Genomic DNA, 25,404 nt, shown 5'->3' with positions numbered 1-25,404 from the left:
CTTTTGAACAATTTAGCTAATCCAAAGAATTTTCTTCCACATAATATCAATGAAGGTTGGTTTTAGGGAAGCTAATCATTGGAAGATAACAGGTAATACAATAAGATAAATTGGCAAGGGTGATTGTGAGGCGTGTACTCATAACTGGTCAAAGAAGCTTTGATTCACAGCCAGTGTCGATCTAGGTGTGTACTCTCCATACTTGCTGTGACTGAAAGGCAACTCTGAGCCCAGTATAAGGCTGGTGCCAGGATAACTTTTCTTCTGATACTCCCTTTTTCCATTGTCAAGCAAGATGCCTGCTCACAGCAGCTGAAATACAATCAGCTAATTCGGGCAGACCAGTAATCAAAACTAGTATTTTCTGATCTGTACAACTTAGAACCACATCACTGGGGAACTTCAAACCGGCAATTTTGAAAGAATAATTACAGAATAAGTCAATAGCAACAAGAAGTAACAAAAATCTACAAGTGTTAGAAATCTGAAACAAAATTAGGCTACAATTCTGCTCCAGTGTCCTGTGAGTGCACATGAGGTTTGCCAGACCCTCAAACTTTCATCCCTGCACCCAGTAACCGTGCGAACATTTACCTCTCACCAAACAACACCAAAATAGATAAATAGATGATCTGCTTCTATCACTGCTTGTTTGTCCCTACAACCACACCACCCCCCCCCACCTCTCTGTCTCTCTATCTCTCCGCCCCCCACACACACACCTTAAACCAGCTTATATTTCAACACTTTCTTGGACTCGAACTCAAGTTCTGTCGAAGGGTCATGAGGACTCGAAACGTCAACTCTTTTCTTCTCCGCCGATGCTGCCAGACCTGCTGAGTTTTTCCAGGTAATTCTGTTTTGTTTTGGATTTCCAGCATCCGCAGATTTTTTGTTTTTACCAAAATAGATTAGCCATTCATCTCACTGCTATGTCTTGGACCTTGATTGTATAGCGTATAGTGAAGTCCTGAGGATGTAAAAGACCCAGTATAAATGCAAGTTTTTTCTTTCTAATTTTAGGTTTGATTTATATGCTTTCTGCATTTGCAAGTTCTTCCATTTTCTCACTTTGTTCTTGGTGTATCTCTCATTGTTTCAGCTAATCACACATTTTTGTTTCTTTCCAACACCCGATTAAGATGATCTTTAACACCATGTAATGATAATTCCATTGATATGTCCTCTCTATGGTTGTTTGTTTCTTTCTCTCTCCTCCTCTGTTCTCTGATTCTATTATAATACTTGCTCATCTTTTATCCTTCAATTCTTATGAATGGTTTAGCCTGAATTACTGACCTGTCTATTCTCTCCTCAAATGCTAACAGATTGTGTACTATACTGCCTTTTCTGTTTTTAATTAAGGTTTCCTGCAGGAACAAAATGGAACAAATCAAGTCAAAATTCATAACTCCAGGGATTCCATCATACTATGCAGCAATCTCCGGCTCACTAACCATCTCAGTCGTAACATCCAATTATGTAGCACTTTTATCGTAGAGAAACATTCTGCGCTTCAGAAGTGGAATCTCACAAAAATGGATGCTGAGACAAAGAGTAAGATATTAAGAGGAGAATTCAAAAGTTTGATGAAACAAGTGATTTTTAGGAAGGGTTTTAATGTTGGGGGGCGGGGGAGGTGGAGAGTTGAAGGAGTTTAGGAAGGGAGTTCTATTGCATAATTGGCTTAAGGCCTGGCCACCCAAAGGTGGGGCGAAGGAAGAAAAGATGCACAAGAGGTCAGGGTCAGAGGAATGGAAATTTCTGTGGGTGTTGTTAGGGCTTGAGATAGGGTAGAGTATGGTCATGAAGAGACTTAAGCATGGTAATGAGAATTTTAAACTGGAGGTGTTGTGAGTGGCAGCCAATATCAATCAGAGCATACTACATATAAAGATACAAATTAAGAGCAGGAGTAGGCCAATCAGTCTCTCGAACTATTTAGTCATTTGATAAGATCACGGCTGACCTAATTGTGGCCTCAGCTCCATTTTCCTTTCTACTCCCTACTTCCTTTGACTCCCTTGTCAATCAACAAACTATCTGACTCAGCATTAAAAATATTTAATGACCCTGCCTCCACTGCTCTCTGGGGAAGAGAATTCCACAGGCCAATGACTTCTGTGAAAAAACCAATATCCTCATCTCCATCTTAAATGGGAGACCCCTTATTTTTAAACTGTGTCTCCTAATTCTAATCGCTTCCTCAAGGGGAAACATCCTCTCAGCATCCACCCCGTCAATTCCTTTCAGGATCTTATATGTTTAAATAAGATCACCTCTCATTCTTCTAAAATCTAGGCCTAACCTGTCCAGCCTTTCCTCATAAGATAACCCTCTCATCCCAGGAATCAATTGAGTAAACCTTCTCTGAACTGCTTCCAATGTTATTATATCCTATCTCAAGAAAGGAGACCAAAATTGTACACAGTACTCCAGACGTGGTCTCACCAATGCCCTATACAATTGTAGCAAAACTGTCCTATTCTTATTTTCCATTCCCCTTACGATAAATGACAACATTCCATTTGCCTTTGAAATCACTTGCTGTACCTATAACTTTTTTGTGATTCATGTACTAGGACACCCAGATCCCTCTGTACTACCGTGTTTTGCAATCTTTCTCCATTTAAATAATATACTGCTTTTTTGTTCTATGTGCCAAAGTGGATGAGTTCACATTTTCCCACTTTAAACCCTATCTGACAATTTGTTGCCCACTCAGCTAACCTATCTAAATTCCTTTGTAAACTCTTTAACTCCTTCTTACAATTTACTTTCCTACTTTTCTATCTTTGTGTGATCCACAAATTTAGCAACTATACATTCGGCCCTTCATCCAAGTCATTTAGATAGATTGCAAATGGTTGAGGCCCTCAAGATGATCTCTGTGGCACTCTGCTGGTTACAGCTTGCCAACCCCGAAAATTACCTATTTATCCCTAGTCTCAGCTTCTTGTTAGCAAACCAATCCTCCATCCGTGATAATATGTTACCCTCTACACCATGAGCTCTTTATCTTGTATAGTAACATTTGATATAGCTTCTTATGAAATTCCTTTTGGAAATCCAAGTTTTCAACATCTATCCCCTCTATCCATGTTACTTGTGGACAGGACTGATGGATAAGTGGAACTCAGTGCAGGATAGTTTATGAGCAGCAGGATTCTAGATGAGCTGACATTTACCGAGAATGGAGGATGGGAGTTGGGCTGCGAAAGCATCGGAATAGTCAAGTCTGGGGGTGATAAAGACATGAGAGTTCCAACAACATATGAGTTGAGGCAGGGATGGATGTAGGAAATGTTATGGGGGTGGACGTAGAGACTTTGTGATGTAGATATAGTTTGTAAATCACAGCTCAGGGTCGAGCCAGATGCTGAGGTAACAAACTGTCAGGTTCAACCTGAAACAGGTGGATGGCATCGGTGGCATGAGTATGGGATTTGTGGGGGTGGCCAAAGATGATGGGCGTAATTTCCCCAGATTTGCTCTAAGTGTATTAGCGGGCGAGTAAAACGACATTTTACCCGCCGGCCGTGATGGCGGGGTTTCATGTTTTTTCATCCCAAATCTGCCACATTATTTACACATTGGGAGTGCCCCAGGAAACACGCTGTTTCCATGGCGAGCGGGCTCTCATTCGCCCACCCGCCTGCCATCACCCTGTCGGGCGCCATATTTAAAGTCCAGCCACAAGCACAAATCTCAGTGCTTCCAGCTCACTAGTACTGCATGGAAAACATGGCCCTGAAACTGAAGAACACTGTGGTCCCCAGTGCAGCGATGCATCCCTCAAGTGCCTTTTGGATGCTGTGGAGGACCACCAGGATGTCCTCTATCCCTGCTCTGGCCACAGAATGGGCAGCAACAGCACTAACCCAGCTTGGGAGGTGGTGGCAGCGGTGGTCAACTGCAACGCCCTTCAAAAGAGGACAGCCACACAGAGCCGCAAGAGGATGAATGAGCTCCTCCGTTCTGCCAGAGTAAGTCACTCTTCTCATCGCTCCCAATTCACACACTCACAAACCCATCACACGTCCACAGTGATCTCACTCGCTGCCAGTCAAAGGACATCACCATTCACTCTCTCACACACACCGTCATTGTCCTCATCCTGTCCATGGGACCACTCACCACCCATACAGGCCAAGCATACTTATCATCTTGCCTGGTAGGCATCCTGCTTACACTTTCTCTATCTCTATCCATGCAGGACAAGCTGACACATAATAAGAGGGAGAGGTCGCTCACCAGTGGTGGAATGCCCGAAATCAAGGTCCACATGAACATTGAAAACAGCCATTCAGCTGGTTGGCGACAATCTGGACTGGTCCTGTGCTGATGGTGAGGTCAGTGCTGCTCTACCAAGTGAGGGTCCAGCAGTGCAACATACATCAGACAACCATGCTGTGATTGATGTGTCCTGTTTCACAGGCCATTGCCATGCACTAATTATCTCTCCTTGCTTTCACAGGCACATCTGGGAAACAGCCGATGGAGTCCGTGACCCAGGGTCCCCAATCAAGTCCCAAAGAAACCTCTGAAAAGGAATCTGGAGGTACCCTCCTTGCAGCCCTATCACAGCACTCACACACACTCCACCAACACAGAGGCACACACCTCGGTGGGACCTAGCTTTAGAATAGCCTTGGGATGAGAATCTGGTGAGCACATCGCATTTTTGATCCGCAGCAAATGGTGGCAGGGACCTCCCTAGCATCCGGCACTAGGAGGACTGCTGGAGACCAGAAACTTGCTGAGATCAAATCAGATGACAAGCCTCTGGACTCAGTCATGTCACAGTTGCTGGAGCTGCAAAGGCAAGCTCGGGAACATCGGGAAGGGATGTCTGTTGCTCTCCTCAGATTGAAAGCCATGATGGATGAATCCATCTGCCTTCAAGCTGAGGTGATAGCACTGGCATGCCAATGTACTGAGGTCAATACTGGTAGGATGGCGGCCACCATGGAGACCTTGGTCCAAATACAGCATAAACCTCATTATACGTCGCTCTGCTGCAGCCTGAGGCTGCCGCAGGGGTGTCATCAGCCACTCCCTCTGCGGGTAGCCCTTGTCCCTGAGGAGACATCCCTGCAGCTTCTGTGGACCCTGGAAGATTTCAGGGATCTGTGACCAACTGAGGATGTAGACATCATGCACACACCTGGAAACGATGCGCACACCTGCAGGATGCATTTCTGGTGGGCGAATCCAATCGCTCTTGCATCCTGACTGTCCTGGTCCTGGGCGAAATGCCCAAAGTGGTATGTCCTCGCAAAGGCAGCATCCATGACCTCATGGATGAATTTGTGGGTGGAGGCTTGTGAGATCCCACAGAGGTCACTGTGGAGCCCTGAAAGGAGCCACTGGTGTAAAGATTGAACGCCGCGGTCACTTTCACAGCCACTGGCAGTGGTTACCCTCCATGTCCCTGTGGCACCAAATCCTACAGCAGGTGGCAGATGCGAGCGACCAGTTTCCTGGACATGCGCAGTCTCCAGCAATACTGGTTCTCAGTCATCTGCAGGAATGACAGGCAGCCTATGCGTGAGCCCCTGCTACCCCTTCTTCCTGAGGTTGTTGCTCCTGCCTCTGCACAGCTAGGAGCCTCAGACGTTCTCTCCTCCATGGTCTTCACACTCTGTAGGCCATCAGGCATACAGCTAATTCACCAGGCTCCATGATCCTGATGTACTCCTGCAGGATGAAAGAGAGAGACCCGTGGTTAGCATGGGTGGTACTGAGAACCTGTCCTGGTTAAGTGTGAAGGCCCCTTAACGATTCCCGGAGAGTGCTGGCCACCACTTGGATGGCCAGAGTTTAGTGCGCTACATAGCTGCCCAAAACCCCATCACTTCCACCCCAGTCCACCTGACCAATTGGCGGCAGCTTTGCCCAGTGGACTGTATTCTGTGCTCTCAGCTCAGGCGCAGGCATTCTCCTAACCCACACTGCAAGCCTGCACTGTTAATTTGAACCATGAAGGATACTGATCCAAACCAGGATGCTGACGTTGCAAGGGGCTGTGAGCACCTCCAGCAGTGACTACTCCACGGCCAACTTTATCGAGGAGATTATACAATATGTGCAGTCATCCAACTGTTCAGCCGTCCACTGAAATGCATGACTTTGCAGCCTGTGCGGCGGGGAGGGGGTGTGGGGATTGGCTGGGTGAAAAGCTTTGGAGCGCTTGGTGGTATTTTGATGCCACTGCGTTGCTTGAGTGGACAGATAAGCTAGAAGCCTGACTCCAATCATATCAATGTGGCTGCGCCTGAACTGTCCGAGTTGCAGAGGAATGGTCGCTTTATACGCGTTTCCCTGATGTGTGGCCACTTCCCTCGCCCACCCTACCCCCCCACCCTGAATGCCTGTGCACCATATTCAATGGCAAGCCCTTGGTCCCCATTCACAAGTTGCCTCAACGGCAGGGCTGCCTTAACCCTGACCCTCCCCACGCCTCTCAAGCTTGAAGTCCAATAGGGGACCCTGACGAGCGCTGCACAATGTTACTGTGTACTCACCTCCGAGTTCCCTTCAAAGTGCAGCCTGCCAAGTGCACATTGCTTATGAGCTGTTGTGAAACACATCTGTGTGCTTTCCCGCTGACATGGACTGATGATCCAGCTGGGTGGGGAACAATTCTGGCAGGCTGGCCTGATAATGATATGCTGATGTATGACAATGAGGTTCCCGATGTCCGATGGTGGGAAACACAGCCCGCCAATGGCTGAGCGGATGATCACAAACTGGTTTCTGCCATCATAAAACCATTGCACCATATTGTCCGCTCACACCACCAATCACGTCTGACGCTGGAGGGCATGGAAAGTTCTGCCCGATGTCTTTGGCATTGCCAATGTCTAACTGGAGGAAGATGCAGCTCATCAAGTTTGGATATTGGATGATAATAGAGAGGCAGTGGAAGGGTCTAGACAAGTAGTGAAGAGGTAGAGTTGGGAATTGTCAGTATACATGTAGAAGTTGAACCCATGTCTTCAGATAATGAGGGAAAAGAGGGGTTCATGTATAGACATTTGGGGTCCATCTGAATTAATGATCAGGAATGGGAAGAGAAGTAATTGCTGGAGCTGCTATGGCTACACTTTGATAGACAAATATAGTCATGCTGAGACAGGGGACTGGCTTTGGAGAAGGAATTTAGGACATAAGAACATAGGAGTAGGAGTAGGCCATTCAATCCATTGAGCCTCATCCACCATTTCATTAGATCATGGCTGAGGGATGGTATAATTGATCATATTATAGGCTGAGATTGAGGATGATGAAAAAGAAAATGCACCATGGTCACAGTAATAGAGTATGTCATTGTGACTTTGAATAGAGGACTCAGAAACAGGAGTAGGCCATTTAGCCCCTCCAGTTTCTTCCACCATTCAATGAAATCATGGCTGATTCTATGACTTAGCTCCATATACCCACTATTGCCCCTTATCTCTTAATACTTTTGGTCAATAGGGGTCCATCAGTTTCAGATTTAAAATTAACAGTTGACTCAGCATCCATTGTTGAAGAGAGTTCCAAACTTCTATCATCCTTTGCATATAGAAATGTTTCCTGATTTCATTCCTGAAAGGCCTGGCTCTAATTTTTAGGCTATGTCTCCTAGTCCTAGATTCCCCAAGCAGTGAAAATATTTTCTTGCTATCTATTCTATCAGTTCCCCTTAATAACTTGATCATTTTGATTAATTCACCTTTTAATTTTCTAAATTCCTGGAAATACAACCCTAATATGATATCTCCTTATAATTTAATCCTTGGCATCCAGATATCAATCCAGTAAATCAATAGTGCACTCACTACAAGGCCTATGGTGTATTGCCCAAATCAGCTGTGATCTAACCAGGGCTTTATATAGCAGCAGCATGACTTCTAATCTCTTGTAACCTAGTCCTCTAGATTTAAATGCTAGCATCTGAGTTAGCTTTTTAAAATTATTTTTTGTATCTATTCATGCCAATTTAATGATCTAGATACCTGGACCATACCCCTAAGTCTCTTTGGACTGCTACAGCTTCTAGCTTTTCACCATTTAGAAAGTAATCTGAGCTAGCCTTATTGGGTTTAAAATGAATAATCTCAGACTTGCCTATATTGAAATCCATATGCCACTGTTTTACCTATTCAAATAATCTAGTAGTACCTTTTTGTAATTTTATAGCATACATCTTCATTTAAGAGTTGTGGCAGGAGCAATTTGGTGGGATTCAAACATGGAGTTGCAAGAAAGGTGGGAATAGATTTGAAAGGGAACAGCATAATTTTTGTACGAGTGCAGTGATGACCACAAGACCACAATAGCAGCTTGGGGATGGTGGGTCACAGAAAGTATAGCCAGTTGGGAACAGTGCAAGCTGTCATCACCCACAAGCCAAGTCTCAGTCATTGCACTCATTCACAATTAAGTTTGCGGATGACAAGAGCCTAATTCTTGAGCAAGAAAACAATCTGGAGGGAAAAGCAGAGAGGTGGAATTCATTGAGGTTATTTTAATAAAAATGTTGGTACAACAATTGAAGCCTTTACTTCAGGAAGAATGCAAGTGCTGAACTGAACCCAGATGATAAAATATCTGCAACAATTCACTGGGAGATGGCTTTAGCAGATTCCAAGAGAACAGCTTTCTTTTCTGGCAAAAAATTATTTGTTCTTGGCAGCAGTACATTACTTACTTGAGAACAGATTGAATTCTCATCTTAAAATCACTTATTTAATGCTGGTTAATGTGCTATTGACATATCAATTTCACATAGCATCCCTGTTTGCGTAAACATTATTGGTAATAATCTGAACTTGGCCCTTTTCACAAAATGTAGACTCAACGAATCCCTCCTTTGGGAGGTGAGATTCATATAACATACTGCATACAGAAACTAACACACATTTTGCAAACAATGATCCAGATCAGACAAATGAAGCATTCCTTTTTAAATACTGCACTCTCAAAGGAATATTTGTCCTGACAGAAATAGAATCAATATGAGGATATTCTTTGCTAAACCTTTGTTGAAGCCCTAGGGTTGAAATGTTAACCACCACCTGCCATACCAAGCCTTATTTCTGTCACAATACTGGAGTACAGATATTTTAAACTGATTAAACCACAATATATAACAGTGATTTGACTTTCCACCTTTCTTTCATTATTTTTATCTACTTACACAAAACTATACTGTGTTTACTGTGTGTAACAGATGAGAAGGTTATGCCCAGGTGTATAAAATCCCATTTTAATATATTCTCTAGAATTGTGGAAATTCATTATGAAGCAAATTCTGGTTTTGAGTTAGTTATTGACTTACGATTACAGTTAACTCAATCCTATAATCGTTTCTATAACAATGATATTTTTCTTTGGGAAGATGGAATTGTTAAGACTCTGGATGTGGGGATTGGTATTCACACCAGGATTTTTCCTTTTGAGCTGTGGACTGGATAATGCCAGATGCTGAGTTCTACTTGCCCATTTGGCAATATCCCGCACACAGTACCTTAACATCTGTGACAATTCCAATTTGAAGGCAATGCTGCAGAAGATTCATCAGCTAAAAGGGAAGTCACCCTAACAATACATTCTTTAAAGCCAAAAAGCTTTCCATTCTCTGATTCAGGGTCCAGGCTTCTGCATTTTCTCGCGGCCTGGTTCTCCAAGCCTTGGTTGCCATGGCCATCCCGTCACAGTGACCCAGTAACCATGGCAACTCCACAGCCCTTAGCAATACCAAACTTCGTGAAAGAGCGTGAAGCTCGCGCTCTTACGAGATCTTCTCTCAACTTTATTTCTCTTCCATTTCAATAGCACTAAAGTGAGTCTTCATCATGTGGTAACACCTATTTACAATTTTGTCTTTAGGTCTGCTTATTTTTTTTATATATTCGAAGGCGCGTGTGGAAGGGACCAGGCCCCTGTGGGAAGCGCCAGTGTGGGGAAGATGGAAATAACGTCCAATGCTGCCTTTGTCCTGTGTCCACTGAGCCGGTTAGAAGAATCGTCCGTGGCTCCTGGGCGCTCGCCGATATTCTTGTCTCTTTACCTTTCTGAATCTCGCTGCTGCCGGGCTCCGCTGGGCCCCCAGTACCTTTTACCCAAGTTGGTTGGGGGGGGGGGGGGGGTGGTGGTGAAGTCCGTGTAAGCAGCAGCGTTGTACACCAGAATTAACCCACGGAAATAGGCCATGCTGTCCCCTCCTGGGCTTTATACTCCACACTAGCCCCCATCCTACCCCTAGTTTGGGTCGCCCCCAAAGGAAGGAATATCTTTTCCAAAACAAAAACAGAATTACCTGGAAAAACTCAGCAGGTCTGGCAGCATCGGCGGAGAAGAAAAGCGTTGACGTTTCGAGTCCTCATGACCCTTCAACAGAACTATCTTTTCCAAGTCTACCTATCAAATCCCTCCATAATTTTTAAGACCTCTATTAGGCCACCTACCCTTTATTAGGCCTTTATTCCAGAGAAACGAAGCCAACCTTTCCTGACTATCACCTCTCAGTTCTGATTTCATCCTTGTACAACTTTTTTTGTACCTTGCAGTGCCTCTATATCCTTTTGTGCAATATGGGGATCACTCGTAAGGGTGGTGTAACCGAGGTTCTATATAACTATCTGGCTTTTAGATTCTATTCTACGAGAAATGAACCCCAGTACTTTGCAGTTTTATGCCCTTGTTAACTTGCTTTGCTGCTTTAATGGTTTATGAACGTGTGCCTCTGGGTTCCTTAGTTCCTCTACCCCGTTTAAATTTTTAATTTCCAAGGCATATGTAGCCTCCTTCTTCCTCCCATGAAAATGCAATACATCACACTTATCTGTATTGTAACTCATCTGTCATTTTGGCAAATAAAAACAGAAAATGCTGGTAATACTCAGCAGGTCTGACAGAATCTGTGGATAGAGAAACGGAGTTAACGTTTCGAGTCTGTATGACCCTTCAGAGTTTATTGTATATTGTCATGGTCTTCCTCAGGATGAGCTGTAACCCCAATGTGGTGCTATATGCAAATTTTTAAATTGTTCAGTTGATAGATTCAAAGAAACTGAACGTGAAAGCATATTCAATGCCCCTTTTTAAAATATGAAACCAAACTTAGTGTCTTTAAAATCTGGTAACAGGTGAGACAACAGAAATTTGCTTCTGAATATTAGAGGATAGTTATTTCTCAGGAAACATGTTGCCTCAGGGTGACATTTGTTGACCATTTAGAACTCTACATTTTGTGTTAATACACACAGTAAAGTATCTGCTGTACACAACGTATTTGAAATGGATTTGAGGAATGACATAACCAGGAATTTATGCACCAGTAAAATTAACTATTGCTCTCATCTTCAGTGCCACAATATGTCGTAAAAATACAGATGACGCATTCAGCATTTGCCAGTTTTCTGCATGTATTGGTTGGTAGATTAGTTCATGATGCCAGCTTTTCGATGATCTATCAAAAAAACTGCTTTTGTTGAAGTCCTGGCAACCATACTGTTTGATGCATGACTTCGAACATCTTTAGTTTTTGTTATTATTTAATGTTGGTAAGGCAATGCAGAAACATTAATTATTTAGCAAAATGTTAGCATGCATTAAATTTTACAGCTGGGATGTCATGAGTGAAAATGCAACACAATAACTAAAAATGTTCAGATATGGTTTTTATTTAACATTTTAAGGAAGCTGAGGAAGTTCAGATGTGAAGGGGCTCAGGAAGGAAATTCCAGAGAGTAGGCTGCAGGTGACTGGAAGAATGACTACCAATAGTGACGGAAGAGAGGGAGGAGTGATGCACAAGACTGGATTCAGAGGAATGGAGTATTTGGGGGGAGTAGAGGGTTGGTGGAGAAGTGGAAGGCTGGAGGAGCTCACAGATATAGGAAGTGACAAAGCCATGGAGGGATTCAATTGCAGAAAAATTGCTTTAAATTTGAGGCATTTAAAGACAAGGAACTAATGTAAGTAATGCAAGTAAGCAAGGTCAGGGCTGTTAGGTGAGTACTGAACTCACATTGCAGAATATGCTACAGGAGCAGAGTTTATGGAAAGTGGGGCATAGGAGACAGACCAGATCGCAGACGTGGCACCAGCTGGTATGTTGCCTCTCTGGTGCCAGGGTCAAGGATGTCACTGAGCGGCTGCAGGACATTCTGAAGGGGGAGGGTAAACAGCCAGAGGTCGTGGTCCATATCGATACCAATGACATAGGTAAAAAGAGGGATGAGGTCCTGCAAGCAGAATATAGGGAGCTAGGAAATAAATTAAAAATCAGGACCTCAAAGATAGTAATCTCAGGATTACTCCCAGTGCCACATGCTAGCAAGATCAGAAATAGGAGAATAGACCAGATGAATGCATGGCTGGAGAGATAGTGTAGGAGGGAGGGATTTAGATTCCTGATGCATTGGGAGTGATTCTGTAGAAAATGGAACCTGTACAAGCTGGACGGGTTGCACCTCAGCAGGACCAAGACCAATATCCCTGCAGAGGTATTTGCTAACTCTTTGGGGGAGGGTTTAAACTAAAGTGGCAGGGCGATGGGAATGTGAGTGGGGAGACATGAGAGAAGGAAACAAAGGTAGAAATGAAAGACAGAAAAGTAAAAAGCAAAAGTGGAAGTCAGAGGAAAGAAGTGCTAGCAGCAAACAGGGCAGGGCCATAGTACAAAAAGAGATGTGTAAAAATGTTAAAAAGACAAATCTAAAGGTACTGTATCTGAATGCACGGAGCATTCGCAACAATGTAGATGAATTAACAGCGCACATAGATGTAAACGGGTACAATATGATTGCGATTACAGAGATATGGCTGCAGGGCGACCAAGACTGGGAACTGAATATCCAAGTGTATTAAAAACAAAAAAACTGTAGATGCTGGAAATCCAAAACAATAACAGAATTACCTGGAAAAACTCAGCAGAACTGTTCTGTTGAAGGGTCATGAGGACTCGAAACGTCAACTCTTTTCTTCTCTGCTGATGCTGCCAGACCTGCTGAGTTTTTCCAGGTAATTCTGTTTTTGTTATCCAAGTGTATTCGTTATTTAGGAAGGACAGGCAAAACCTGGTAGGTAGAGAGCTACCTGTGAGCCCCCCCCCTAAAAGTGATATTGTGCTGGCTGTGAAGGCTGGCACTGATCACTGCGAGTGCTGACTGAAGCAAGTTAGGCAAACAAACCTTGAAGTCCTGAGCAAAGTTCAGCCTGTCAGATGCACATCGCTTGTGCTGTTGTGGAATGTGGTAGCGTGTTTTCCTGCTGACATGGGCGGACAGTCCATCAGTGGAGGGGGGGTTGGGGATGAGTCTGGTTGGCTGTCCTTATAACGACATGCTGATGTATTGCAATGAGGTTCCCAACGTCCAATGGCAGGAAACGCAGCCCGCCGTTGGTGGGCTGAGCAGATGCTCGTAAACTGGTTTCACACCGTTGTGAATCGGATCGTGCCATATTTTCCGCTCATGCCACTGAACATGCCCAATGCTTGCAGGCATGGAAAATCCCGGCCCCGGAGTATTGTGTGCAGTTTTGATCTCCTTACCTAAGAAGGGAGGTACTTGCCATTGAGGGAGTGCATAAAAGATTTAGCAGACTGATTCCTGGGATGGCAGGATTGTCGTATGAGAAGAGATTGGGCTGACTAGGCCTGTATTCACTGGAGTTTAGAAGAATTAGAGGGGATCTCATTTAAACATATAAAATTCTGACAGGGCTGGACTGATAGGATGCAGGGTTAATGTTTCCCCTGGCCAAAGGGTCACAGTCTCAGGATACAAGGCGGGCCATTAAGGACTGAGATGAGGAGAAATTTCCTCACACAGCGGGTGGTGAACCTGTGGAATTCTCTACCACAGAAGACTGTGGAAGCCAAGTCACTGAATATATTTAAGAAGGAAATGGATAATTTCTAGATACTAAAGGCGTCAAGAGGCATGGGAAGAGATCAGGAGTATGGCATTGAGGTAGAGGATCAACCATGATCATATTGATTGGCGGAGCAGGCTTGAAGGGCTGGATGACTTACTTCTGCGCCTATTTTCTATGTTTCTATGTAGGGCATTGGAGTAATCAGGTCTTGAGGTGACAAAAGCACGTATAAAGATTTCAGTAGAAGAAGGCCTGAGGTAGGGAGTGGAGGTAGAAATATGCCATCTTTATGATGGAGAAAATATAAGATCAGAAGCTCAGCTTGGGGTTAAGCAGGGTGCAGAACCATATAGCCAGGTACGAAGACATACAAAACTGATCTTTGATGTTGAAATCTGTCTGTCCAAGTTGCTAAACACAGGTTTAGATTAATTAACATAATTTTGCTCACTTGTTTGGATAACTAAGCATTTATGGTTAGGTAAAAAAACAAGGAAGTTATTCACCTAAAAGAGATAACCCCACTGTGGATAAAGGCATACCTGAGTGATACTAACAAGAACTGCATTTAGATGTGACTTCAAGGTGAAATATATGCTTTACAGAGGGAGGGAGAAAATTTTTAAAAATGACACAAATGACATCCTATGATACTGTGACAAATATAAAACCTTCCTCGACCTTCTCAACCTGTCCGTAGCCTTTGACTTGATTGACCACACCATTCTCCTGCGATGCCTCTCCACTGTTGTCCAACTCGGTGGAACTGCTCTGACCTGGTACCATTCTTATCTATCTAATCATAGCCAGGGTAATACTTGTTCCCGCACTCTTACCTCTCCCAGGAACCTATCCTTGGCTCCTTCCTAATTCTCATCTATAAGCTGCCCCTCAGCGACATCATTCGCAAGCTGGGGTTTATTTTCACATGTATGCTGACAACACCGAGCTCTATCTCACCATCACCTCTCGACTTCTTCACTGTTGCTAAACTTTCAGACTGCTTATCGAGCATCTAATACTGGATGAGCAAAGAACTCCTCCCATTAAATATTGGGAAGACCAAAGCCATTGTTTTTGGTTCCCATTCCAAGCTCCATTCCCTAGCAACTGATTCCATCTCTCTCCCTGGCAACTGTCTGTGATTAAACAAGTCTGTTTGCAACTTTAGTGTCACATTTGATCCTGAGGTAAGTGTCCAACTTTGTATTCGAGCCATCGCTGAGATCACCTATTTCCACCTTGTTAACATTACCCAACTTCGCCCCTGTCTTGGCTCATCTGCTACTGAAACCCTCATTCATGGCTTTATTACCTTTAGACTTGATTATTCCAGTGCATTTCTGGCTGGTCTCACATTTTACCTCCATAAACTTGAGATAATCCAAAACTCTGCTGCCCATGTCTTAACTCGTACCAGTCCTGTTCACCTATCACCACTGTACTCCCTGACCTACATTGGCTCCCAGTCAAGCAATGTTTGACATTAAAATTCTCAAACTTGTTTTCAAATCCTTCCATGGTCTTCCCTGTCCCTAACGGTCTAGCTAGGTTCTGTGTGTTGGGCAGAAATCTTTCATCAGTCATATATAGCCATCATATTGTGAGGTCTACAAAATATTGTTTCATTCAAAAGTCTGGAAATTAGCAAATTATGTGTGATATACGTACATGAACATCTTGTGGACTGATTCAGTTGTTTGCAAAGTAATTGCATCAGCAGTATCTTTTCCATGTCTTTCTGCTTGTGTGTAATTACCAAACTTAAAATAACCTGCTAATTTTAATCAGATGACAATACTGAGGAGGACTGTAACAAAATTACAAGAAGGCATTGCCAAACTTGCAGAATGGGTGTGCAGTTGGCAAATGAATTTCAACATAGATAAATATGAAGTAGCACATTTTGACAAGAAAAAATAGGAGGTTTCACATTACATAGAAAATAATCTAAATGAGTTAGAGAAACAGAGGAATCTGGCAGCTCAAATATACAAATCCCAAAAGTAGCCATACAGGTTAACAAAGCCATAAAAAGGCAAACCAAGAACTAGAGGGGTAGAATTGAAAAATAAAGAAGTTATGCTAAACTTATATCAAATCTTGGTTAGCCCACACCTGAAGTGCTGCATATAGTTATGGTTGCCATATTGTAAAAAGATTTAGAAGCACTGGATAGGGTGCAAAAAAAATTGACAAGGATGATACCAGAAATAAGGAAGTATACTAGCAGGAGAAAATGAATAGGCTGGTTGGGTGTCTTTTCTCCTAAAAATAAAACTAAATTATGAAAGATTTCAATAGAGTAGACAGAGGTAGAATGTTTCTATTCATGATGATGAGCAAAACTAGAAGCTATCAATATAACATAGTCACTAAAAAATCAAACATGGAATTCAGAAGAAATTTCTTTACTCAGAGAATGTGGAACTCACTAACACAGGGTGGTTGAATCAAATAGTACAGATACATTTAAGGGCAGGCTAAACAAGCAACCGAGGGAGAAGGGAATAGAGTATAATGCTAATAGAGTTATATGAGGAATGAAGCTTAAGTGGAGCATAATCGCTGGTATGGATTGATTGGGCTGGATGGACTATTTCTATACTGTATACCCTATGTAATCCTTATGTACCGTGAATGTCTAGCATTATGATTTTTTGGCATCATATAGAGCAGACAGGGAGAAATGGTGTGCATTCCATGTGGTCTCCTGTACCATATACCATACTTAACCGTCAATTATTAGTCAGGTGTCAAACAGTCCATCCATAGATTGTATAAAGGTGCAGATTTCAGTTCCTGGGAGACAGGTCTGCTGATAGAAATAGTCTTTTTGCTGTGAATATAGGTTAAAAGTGTTGAGAAAAAGCCGGAATCATAACAATCACAAAGCCCTCAATTGCAAGTAATGTGTTTAATTTATAGACATGTACACATTTTATTTTTAACAATTTTCTTGCAAGGCTGTAGTTTTTGTAATGTGGTCTTGAACTTCAACAAGAATAAACTTCTCAAAAATAATATCTTTGCTGAGGTATGGGCTGTTTTCCTCTAATGAGTTCCAACTGTGATTTCATGTTTTGGCAGATGTCTTGCTCTTTGTACAACATACTTGAAATCTAGTTCAAAGAGATAAATGGTGGATTAGTGTGCAATATGATTCGTAGCAAGTTCCAAAGAAAGAGGAAGTCTAACTTAAGTTGTCTAATAGGTAACCTTGTTTTTTTTATTTCAACTGAATTGAAAAGATGATGAGTTCTCAAAGCATGCTGTTAGACAGCGACATAGAAACAGAGGCAACAGCAGCAGCAGTCAAAATGAAACTATTGCATCAATTACGCAATCTGGAAGGTGATCAGAGAGCCTACCATGAAGAGTCTGAGCGTACAATCATGCGCCAACTGTAAGTTCTTCTGTAGTTTCATACAAGAGGATTGTGGTGATTCTGGAATGGAGATAACCAGCATTCAAAGTTAGCATTGATACAGTGCTATTATTTAAAAATGATATTACCAGATTTATTTTCCGCACATGATGATAATGGTGCTTTTGCAGAATGTTAACACAGCAGCTTCACAGTGCTTTGCTAAAATGTTTACATGACAAATGTGGTCAGCTGACTACTTTGATTTAAATTTTTATCAGTTCATATCGAGGAAGCTTGGTCATCCTTGGGATTATGGCAATGAAACAGTTTGCATGGTGTCAAAATAAGAAAAAGAAAAATATTGGTTCTATACTTCCAGGATACCATCACAATCGAACAGTGACACCACTACATAATACCTAACAGCATTGTGTTAGCCCACTGGGGTTCCATGTCACCATGTGATGTGACTAGATTCTTCCCCACAGCCTCACTTCACCCCAAAGAGTTTCCAGCCCCATCTGCGAATAAGGCAAATAGAGGTGAGAGAGGAAAAGAAGGAAAATTTATGATAAAGCTATACCAGTTCTTAAACCTAGAGCAGCATTGGCAGAGGCTGGAGATCAAATTTTCTACTTTCCCTTTGGAGGAATGACACTTAGTGTGACAAAAATAATGTTTCAGCTACTTTTGGCTTAGTTGTGGTTCTTTTAATTCAGTCACAATACATAAAAAGCCAAAGACCAGATGCATAAGAATCATGTCCCCAGCCTAATTTGATATAGCATGTTGCAAGGACTATTAGTTGGTTTAGTGCCTGAGCAGGTAGCCAAGCTATACAGTTCAAATGCCAACAGTTGTGCCAGTTGTTCCAGTATGTGTATCACTTTTGAATGTACTTGGCAGTTACTCAAATCCATGAAGTGCCAATAATCATTTCAGAGTTATTTAATTAAATTGAACCATTCATATCTGAGTCACTGTGGAGCTTTGTAGAGATCAAGTCAGGCTATTAAATCCACATAGTTGGTAAAAATATAAAAAGTAAAGAATAGCTATGTATACAAAAGTATAATTATAAAGTCGGTGCAGACTTGACGGGCCGAAGGACTCTTCTGCACTGCGTGATTCTGATTCTGTAAAGTTATTAATTTGCTTGTCCAATAAATTTGATTGGCAGTTAAGGCCTAAAATGGGTGGTGTAAAATTAGCACCTGTAGCATGTTAATGTGTGCTGTGATGCTGGTTGAGGACAAAAATTGCATCTGCAATGCATGCAGACACTTTTGGGACACCATATTGATGAGAATGTTAGTGCTGCAGTGAAAGGTACCGGATGTAGACTGAGCAGACAGATCCTGTCATAGTCAGCGTGCAATGCTCATTTGACATTAGCAGTGCAAATTTGGGGTTCAACACTCTAGCTAACATACTTGCTTAACTTTGCATAGCTGAATACACATTCAACAGGTGGAAAGACTCCCATCTTTCATCACTTAAACCAGCGATGATAAAGTTGGTTTGCCCACAATCTTAAAACACTTTTCTGTTTTGTGGGAAAGACTAGCAACTCTAGTACAGCACTTTCATGCACCAATGTTCTGCAACATTCTTTTTCCTCATAGCCTATTTAAAAATAGACAAAGAACTTATAACACTATAATTTTTTTCCATATATGATTCACTCAACAACAATAAGTAACTTATGCAAAATGGTTAAGGTGAAAGTTTAAAGTCAATATGAAAGTAAGGATTATTTGTAGGTTCGCTGATAAGCTTGTTATTGTTTTCTAATTCTGTTTTATGACACTGCTTTTCTGACCAGAAGAGAATTAACCTAGAATTGCAATCTTTTACAAGGAATATATTATTGCTATAAGTTTATAATGAACTGAAATAAGAGGCTGGATTTTCTGGTGGGTGTTGGGCCTAAAGTGCGTCCCGAACCTCCCCATGTCAGCAGCACAAACCTCCGGGCTGCCTCCCCACTCATTGTCCTATTAATGATGGTTGGCTCAGCTCCTGCGGCTGCAATCAGAGGACCAGCAGCAATATCAGGTTTGCGGCTGCACCAGGAAAGATGGGCTTTGCCAAGGCATGCAGTCGAGAGTAAGTGTGTTTCAACATGGAGGCACCCTTAGGTGCCTGCAATGAATGATCAATTAAAGAGGCCCAAAGCTGGTAGGGCTATCAAGATGGAGGAGAAATCCTCTCAGGATTATTAATGAACAGGGCTATGGCCTTTCATCCTTGCAACCCCAGCATTGTAGCATGAAGCCACTGGTTCCGATGGCTTCCTGCCTTGCCACCTGGAAGACTCCTCAAATGAGCTAACTTCCTCTGGACTCCATGGGGTGGCACTCCAAAGTTATAAATACAGGTGCCAGTGCATAAAGGCCCCTTAGTGGGGCCTTAATTGCATTAATTGGCTGCCCACATCAGTGGATTGGGTAGCTGACCTGGGTCCCAATCTGCTCTTGGGAAAGATCCCTGGAGGTGGGAATGCACTGGGGAGGCATCCCAATGTGGCTTCCACTATTTTTCTGGTGCCTGCCCTGCCACCCCCGCCCCCGCCCCCAACCTCCAACCTGTGTCTACGAGGCCAAGAAAATTCAGTTGAAATAGTCGTCAGGGATTTCTCTCCTATTTTAAATTGAAGGACAGAACTCAGTTATATAATTCTGCCATTGATTACAGATATGCAATACTCTGTCATTTGACTATAATATAAAGCAGACTGATCAAGAGATCAATTTACATCAGAGGCACATGTTTTTATAAGCATTGTAAACAGCCTCTGGGCATCCACTTAATTGTTAACTTGGAACTAGATTTCATCCATATTTGCAATGAGCTTCCAGCTGCACGTGGTACCAGTTAATCATGTAATCAGAAGTGAAGGGCACACATGAGTCATGCATTTCATTCCAGTGCCTTTTACCTGGATGTCTGCAGGCATGGTAGACAAAATAATGATAGCTTTTCACCTTTAGGAACTAAGTTGGGGATCTAACTCATCTTGTGAAGGGAGGGAAGTCTTTCATCATTGGTTCTAAGGGTGCAAAGAAAGAGGATAAATGTCTCAATGTACAACTACTTATGTGTGTGAGTCCTTAATATAACATTCCATAATTTAAGCCTTCTTATTTAGGGAGGACAGTGTTATAACTGGTGTGGAAAGTGGAAATTTCACATTGGTTAAAGTAGTCAAATCACCAGGACTTGACTGTCTGGAGAGAAATAGTTGAGACTGACTATAAATTGTAAAGTTCTCTTGAAAAAGTAGTGTCAGATGACTGGAAGGTGGCAAGTGTGACTTGCTCCTTCAGAAAAGAAGACAGGAATTAATTAGAAAATTATAGGCCAGCTGGTCTTACTTCTGATGTTGATAAACTAGGACAAAGTTTTTTTCTGTGGGCTTCAGGACCCTGCTGTCAGCCTTAAGTGGGATCCTGCAGGGTGGGAGAGTGAGGATCCTGCGATGGCAGGTGAAGGGTTGCTGAGGGTTAATTGAAGGGCAGACAGAAATAGGTAGACAGAGGGGGTGCATTTCAACAGTGACTGGCTGGGCTCTTCGGAAAGGAAGGGAACGATAATGTTAACTTGTATTGGATGGGGTTGTTCTAGGGTGACTGTGAGGAGGTCAAAGGTAACACAAGGAGGGCCCATGGTTATGGTGGGGGGGTGGGTGTGGGTAACGGGAGGAGGATGAAAGGTATTGGACTGTTCCTCAAAAGTCACTCGCACCATGGCCGCTCACAACTATCCAGTGCCGCGTGGTGGAGATGTCGAGATGCTGGATGGGAGTTGGGTCATTGGGTGGGTGGAATTCCAGGCCACCTCAACTAGACAGCTGAATGGGAACCCCAGCATGTAGTTATGCAGAAGTAAAGGCTTGGGAATTGAGGAGAGTGTGAATGGCAAAGGAGCAGCATGCATAGGAGGCTTCTTGCACATGGCAGGCAAGGGCCCTGGCAAAGATCGATGCCTCCCTGCACACGCAAGCTTCCGGATGACATATACCCAGCCTGAGTTGTTCCCCTGAATATAGGGGGTGCACACAGGCTTAACAACCAGGAAACATAATCAAAACACATCAGACCTTCTAAAAGAGCAAGTGACTATATATTTACAAAAGTGTATCATCATTGAAAAATGATAGAGAACCCGTGCAACTACATGCGACTTCAGAACTGCTTAATTTTTCTTTCCCTCCTGTTATGACCGGGATAGGAGAAGCGCACAGTTGATCTAGCCCCACTACTCCACAGGTTGTACCATTAGTTTAAAAGTTTAATTTACTCACCAATGTGGCCAACTGTTTACATTCACTACTGGTACCCAGAATGAAAGAGACTTTAACCAGGCTTCTTTCAATAAACAAAAAAACTATTAGTTTATTATAAAAGCAGTCTTGTCAAATAGGAAGGCAAAGCTTGCAACATATAGTATGGAGTTTGAAATTGTACTAATTACTCTTTTGAGATACCCTAAGTCTCACACACACACCCACACTCAAATACACACAAACAACAATGAAAATAAAATAGAAATGGAGGAATTTGGCTAAAGGTTAAAAGTCAATGGTTCAAAGGCAAAGGATAGACAGTGGAGTTCTTGAAGTCGCACCAGGGTTATACGGTTGGTCTCTCAGCATTGATCCATGAAACAATCCATGAAACAATCAATGACTCTGGCACTGCTTTTCAGGCGGACTCATGATGTACTCGAGGGTACTCTATTCCAGCATGTAGAGCATCTCAGGAGCAGCTTACATTCACTTCTGGCTCCGGACTGCAAAAGGCTGCTGTCTCCCTTCTCAAGCAGCTGCTCCTTCTCTTCTCAAAGCAAAACCAAAACCCACTTTTAAAACACAGTCTTCCAGACATGGTTCTTTTATCAGGGCCATAAAACCCATGTGACCCGCTTTGTGCACAGTTCACCCACTCAATTACCCTTTCTCGTAAAAGGATGCTTTTTCCAGGCATAGCAATCAGAGTCCTGCATTAACCATTTCAGGCACAGTGTCTTTTAAAACACAAATTCTTCCAGAATGTCCTAAATCCTTGAAGATGAACCATTTTCTGTGATTAAAGTGTTCAAGACACTAGTATCTTGGTGCTACTCCAACATCTGCAGCAGGGGTAGAGGCAGCCAACTGGCCACTATGCCCTGTTGTCTTTGATGATTTTGGCGGGCGTCCTCTGTGTCCTTGAGGCTTGGAGGACCCTGGCTTACTTTGAGTTTCCTGCCATGGTGCAGCTGCATTCTCTACGGTCAGAGGGCGAAGCTGATGGGGGTCACAGACAAAGGGGAATCCAAAGGGCCACACACCCCTCCGAGAGTCCTGAATGGAGGTCCCAGGGGTGTCTGCCTGCAGCTCTTTCCCTTTGGGTGCCCGAGGGCCCCTCCCTGACTCCCTGAGGAGAAGGGGTACCAAGATACCCTGTCTCCCCCTTGCATAGTCACTGCAAAACCTCACCCATGGAAACTGCAGTGGAGTGCAGGTCTGCATGCATCTCCATCAGAAGCTGGGCATTCTGTTGGACAAGGGTCTCCATGGCATCCGCCACTCTCCCCATGGAGACCTTAATGCACGCACATGTGGGTACAACTTCATCAGACAGTAGGTGGATGGACTCCTCCGCCTTACGTGCCATTCTGTTGAATGTCTCTGACATCTCAGCCTGATGTTCCCCTATTGCTGCATCTTACACCTTTTTGAGGACCATTCCCAGAGGCTCATCATCTGATTTGGGCTTTGCAAGGGCCTCTTCCCCAACAGTCCTCCAAGTGCCAGTGAGCTTGGCTACCCCTGCCTCCTCCTGCTGCAGAAACGAGTCCTTGCATTGACCACAGTGTGAGACCCTGCCTGAACTAGTTCTTGTACCCACTGAGGTGGGGTATGTCTCTGGGCTGTTGGAGGGTGTAGGTGACTGCAGGTGCAATCTCGTCTTGCCCTTATCGTTCTTGCTCCTCTGAAAGCTGGTGGTGGAGTCGAATTTAGGGATTGGACTCACCCTCTTCTTGCTGGCACTTGCAATTGCATGAGGGGAGAGTGAGTGACTGCATGGGCTGCCTCCAACAGAGCAGTCCACATGACCCTTAGGTTTCTAGGTAGAGACATTAAGCATTGTTCCTTACTTGATGGAACTCACCGTCTCCACATACCCAGTCCCAATCCTCCGCTGCTAGCTCGGCAACCCTGTCTTCGTATGGTGTCAACTGCCTTAATTGAACCATGCCCCCTCCCAGTCTCTCTTTCTTGTGCGCCTACTTATTCTGCACAAGGAGGGAAGATGGTTTGAGAGCATTTGGGATGCTGGTGGTGTACACATGCTGCCAGTCGACAGCAGCAACCCACTGGCTAAAGTATGTCATGTTAAAGATGTACTGCGGTTAGTCCACTAGGGTTCTTTGGCAGCATCCTTCAGACTACACACCATGCAGAGGCATCAGTTGTGCTTGCTGGTGGCCTCTATGCCAGACCCCTCTCCCCCCAGCCCCCATTTCTACAATATGAGCTCTGTGTGGCAGGATCAAGGACCTGCAGTCACCTCTCTACCTGCAGACTACATGTACTGCAGTATGGCTATGAGGCATCAACGCCTCACATTGAGAAGCCCTTTATGCATGGGCAGCACTGATGGTGGCCTGGCCACGAAGCTCATGTCCCGGTTCCCACTCTGTGAGCTGAGTTTGAGCAGTTGAGGGTTCACTTCCCCTGGCGGTGCAGATGAGGTCGTTCATCCTTTCCTTGCACTGCAGGGCTGTCCTCTGGTGTGTGCTGTTTGCACTCAACACCCTGTGACTGCCTCTCATGCAGGGTTGGCGAGCTGAGTGGGCCTCCTCCTTCCATCCTTGGGGTAGAGGACATCCCTCCTGTGCTCCACTGCACTCAGCAGTACTTCCAGAGAAACATCACTGAATCTTTGTGCCGGTGCTGCCTGGGACTTCCGAGCCATTTTCTTGGACCGCAGTTCAGAGTTGGATAACGTTGCAACTCTCCGGGTGCCTTTTCATTATGGCATCCGGATATGACAGTGGGGCAGTGACTTCGTGCCTACCCTGCCACTAACAAGGTCGGGAAACTCCTGGATGCATAATTAATGAGCCCAGCATCGCATGATTCAGCGCAATTTCCTGCTGGACTCTGCAGAGAGAAATACCCCCGCTTCCTGCCCCAACCATGAGACTTAGGCCTGGAGTGGAAAATCATGGCCTGTGTGAGGAACAGTCACTCGACTGCGATTTTCCCTGAATTGGCTAATTAGTAGTCAGAGGGCAGGTTCACTATCCAATTTAGTGGGCGAGTGGGCTCACAAAGCTGGAGGGCCTTCTATTGGAAGCAGCGGCAGGATGCCATGGCTGAAGGCACTCAAAATGGAGGTGCCCTCTCTCCAACATTTTCAAAATTAAACTAAACAAATGGATTCAGCAGCCTGGCCACCATTGTGGGTGGGGAACCCCTCCATAGGGTTGCTTGTGGCTGCAGCTGAACCCAGGCAGTCAGGGAAAGCCTCTAATCCTGCACTGACCCACCAGTCTTCCACCAGAAGGCCACCTCCAGGTCGTTGCACTGACTCCATTGCCTTTGGGACTCTAGTCTTTAATGGTCATTAGCTGAATTAGCCACTCGCTGTTTGTGGCGGCTAGCCCTGCCACCTGCGCCACCCTCCTCTCCTCCTTCAATTTTGCCTCTGGATAAATGGCCAGGGGATAGGATGGATCTGGGGAATAGAGCACTGCCAGGTGGTGCTATCCTTAGTGCCTACTCAACCTTCATGCCTGCCCCTGGCAGGGCTTACAAATCCTTCCCCTAGAGTTAATGAGCCCAATTTTAAATCTCTGCAAGTGGGTGTTAATATCCTGCCCAGTAATACAGAGTGAAGTTGCTAACCGTGATTTAGTCAGGCCAATCAGCATAGATTTCTAAAAGGCAAGCTCATGTTTGACCAGCTTCGTGGAACAAATAGAAGATGCTGCCCAATAAAATAAATGCAGTGGGTATGGTTATATGAATTTTCACAAAGAATAATGAGGCATAAAATTAAGAAGAACATGGCCAAAGGGACTGAAAGGAGGGCATGGATCTTATTTATAGAAACATAAATGATCTGGACTTGGAGATTGAGGGGGAACTGTCAACATTAGCTGTT

General features: G+C 43.9%; 1 protein-coding gene across 1 annotated transcript in view; it reads left to right on the top strand.

The window, feature by feature from the left end:
• The first annotated feature begins 17,126 nt into the window (after nucleotides 1-17,126).
• The window catches only part of LOC121286021 (coiled-coil domain-containing protein 63-like), a 43,260-nt gene continuing 34,982 nt past the window's right edge, over nucleotides 17,127-25,404 (top strand). The window contains exon 1 of the mRNA XM_041203042.1: nucleotides 17,127-17,281. Coding sequence (XP_041058976.1) covers nucleotides 17,127-17,281 — 155 coding nt within the window. The remainder of the gene's footprint in view (nucleotides 17,282-25,404) is intronic.

The sequence above is a fragment of the Carcharodon carcharias genome, chromosome 13 (genome assembly GCF_017639515.1).
Source record: "Carcharodon carcharias isolate sCarCar2 chromosome 13, sCarCar2.pri, whole genome shotgun sequence".
In the NCBI taxonomy this organism is placed as follows: domain Eukaryota; kingdom Metazoa; phylum Chordata; class Chondrichthyes; order Lamniformes; family Lamnidae; genus Carcharodon; species Carcharodon carcharias.
The sequence above is the reverse complement of the archived record's forward strand: the minus strand, read 5'-3'. Positions and strand labels throughout refer to the sequence as shown.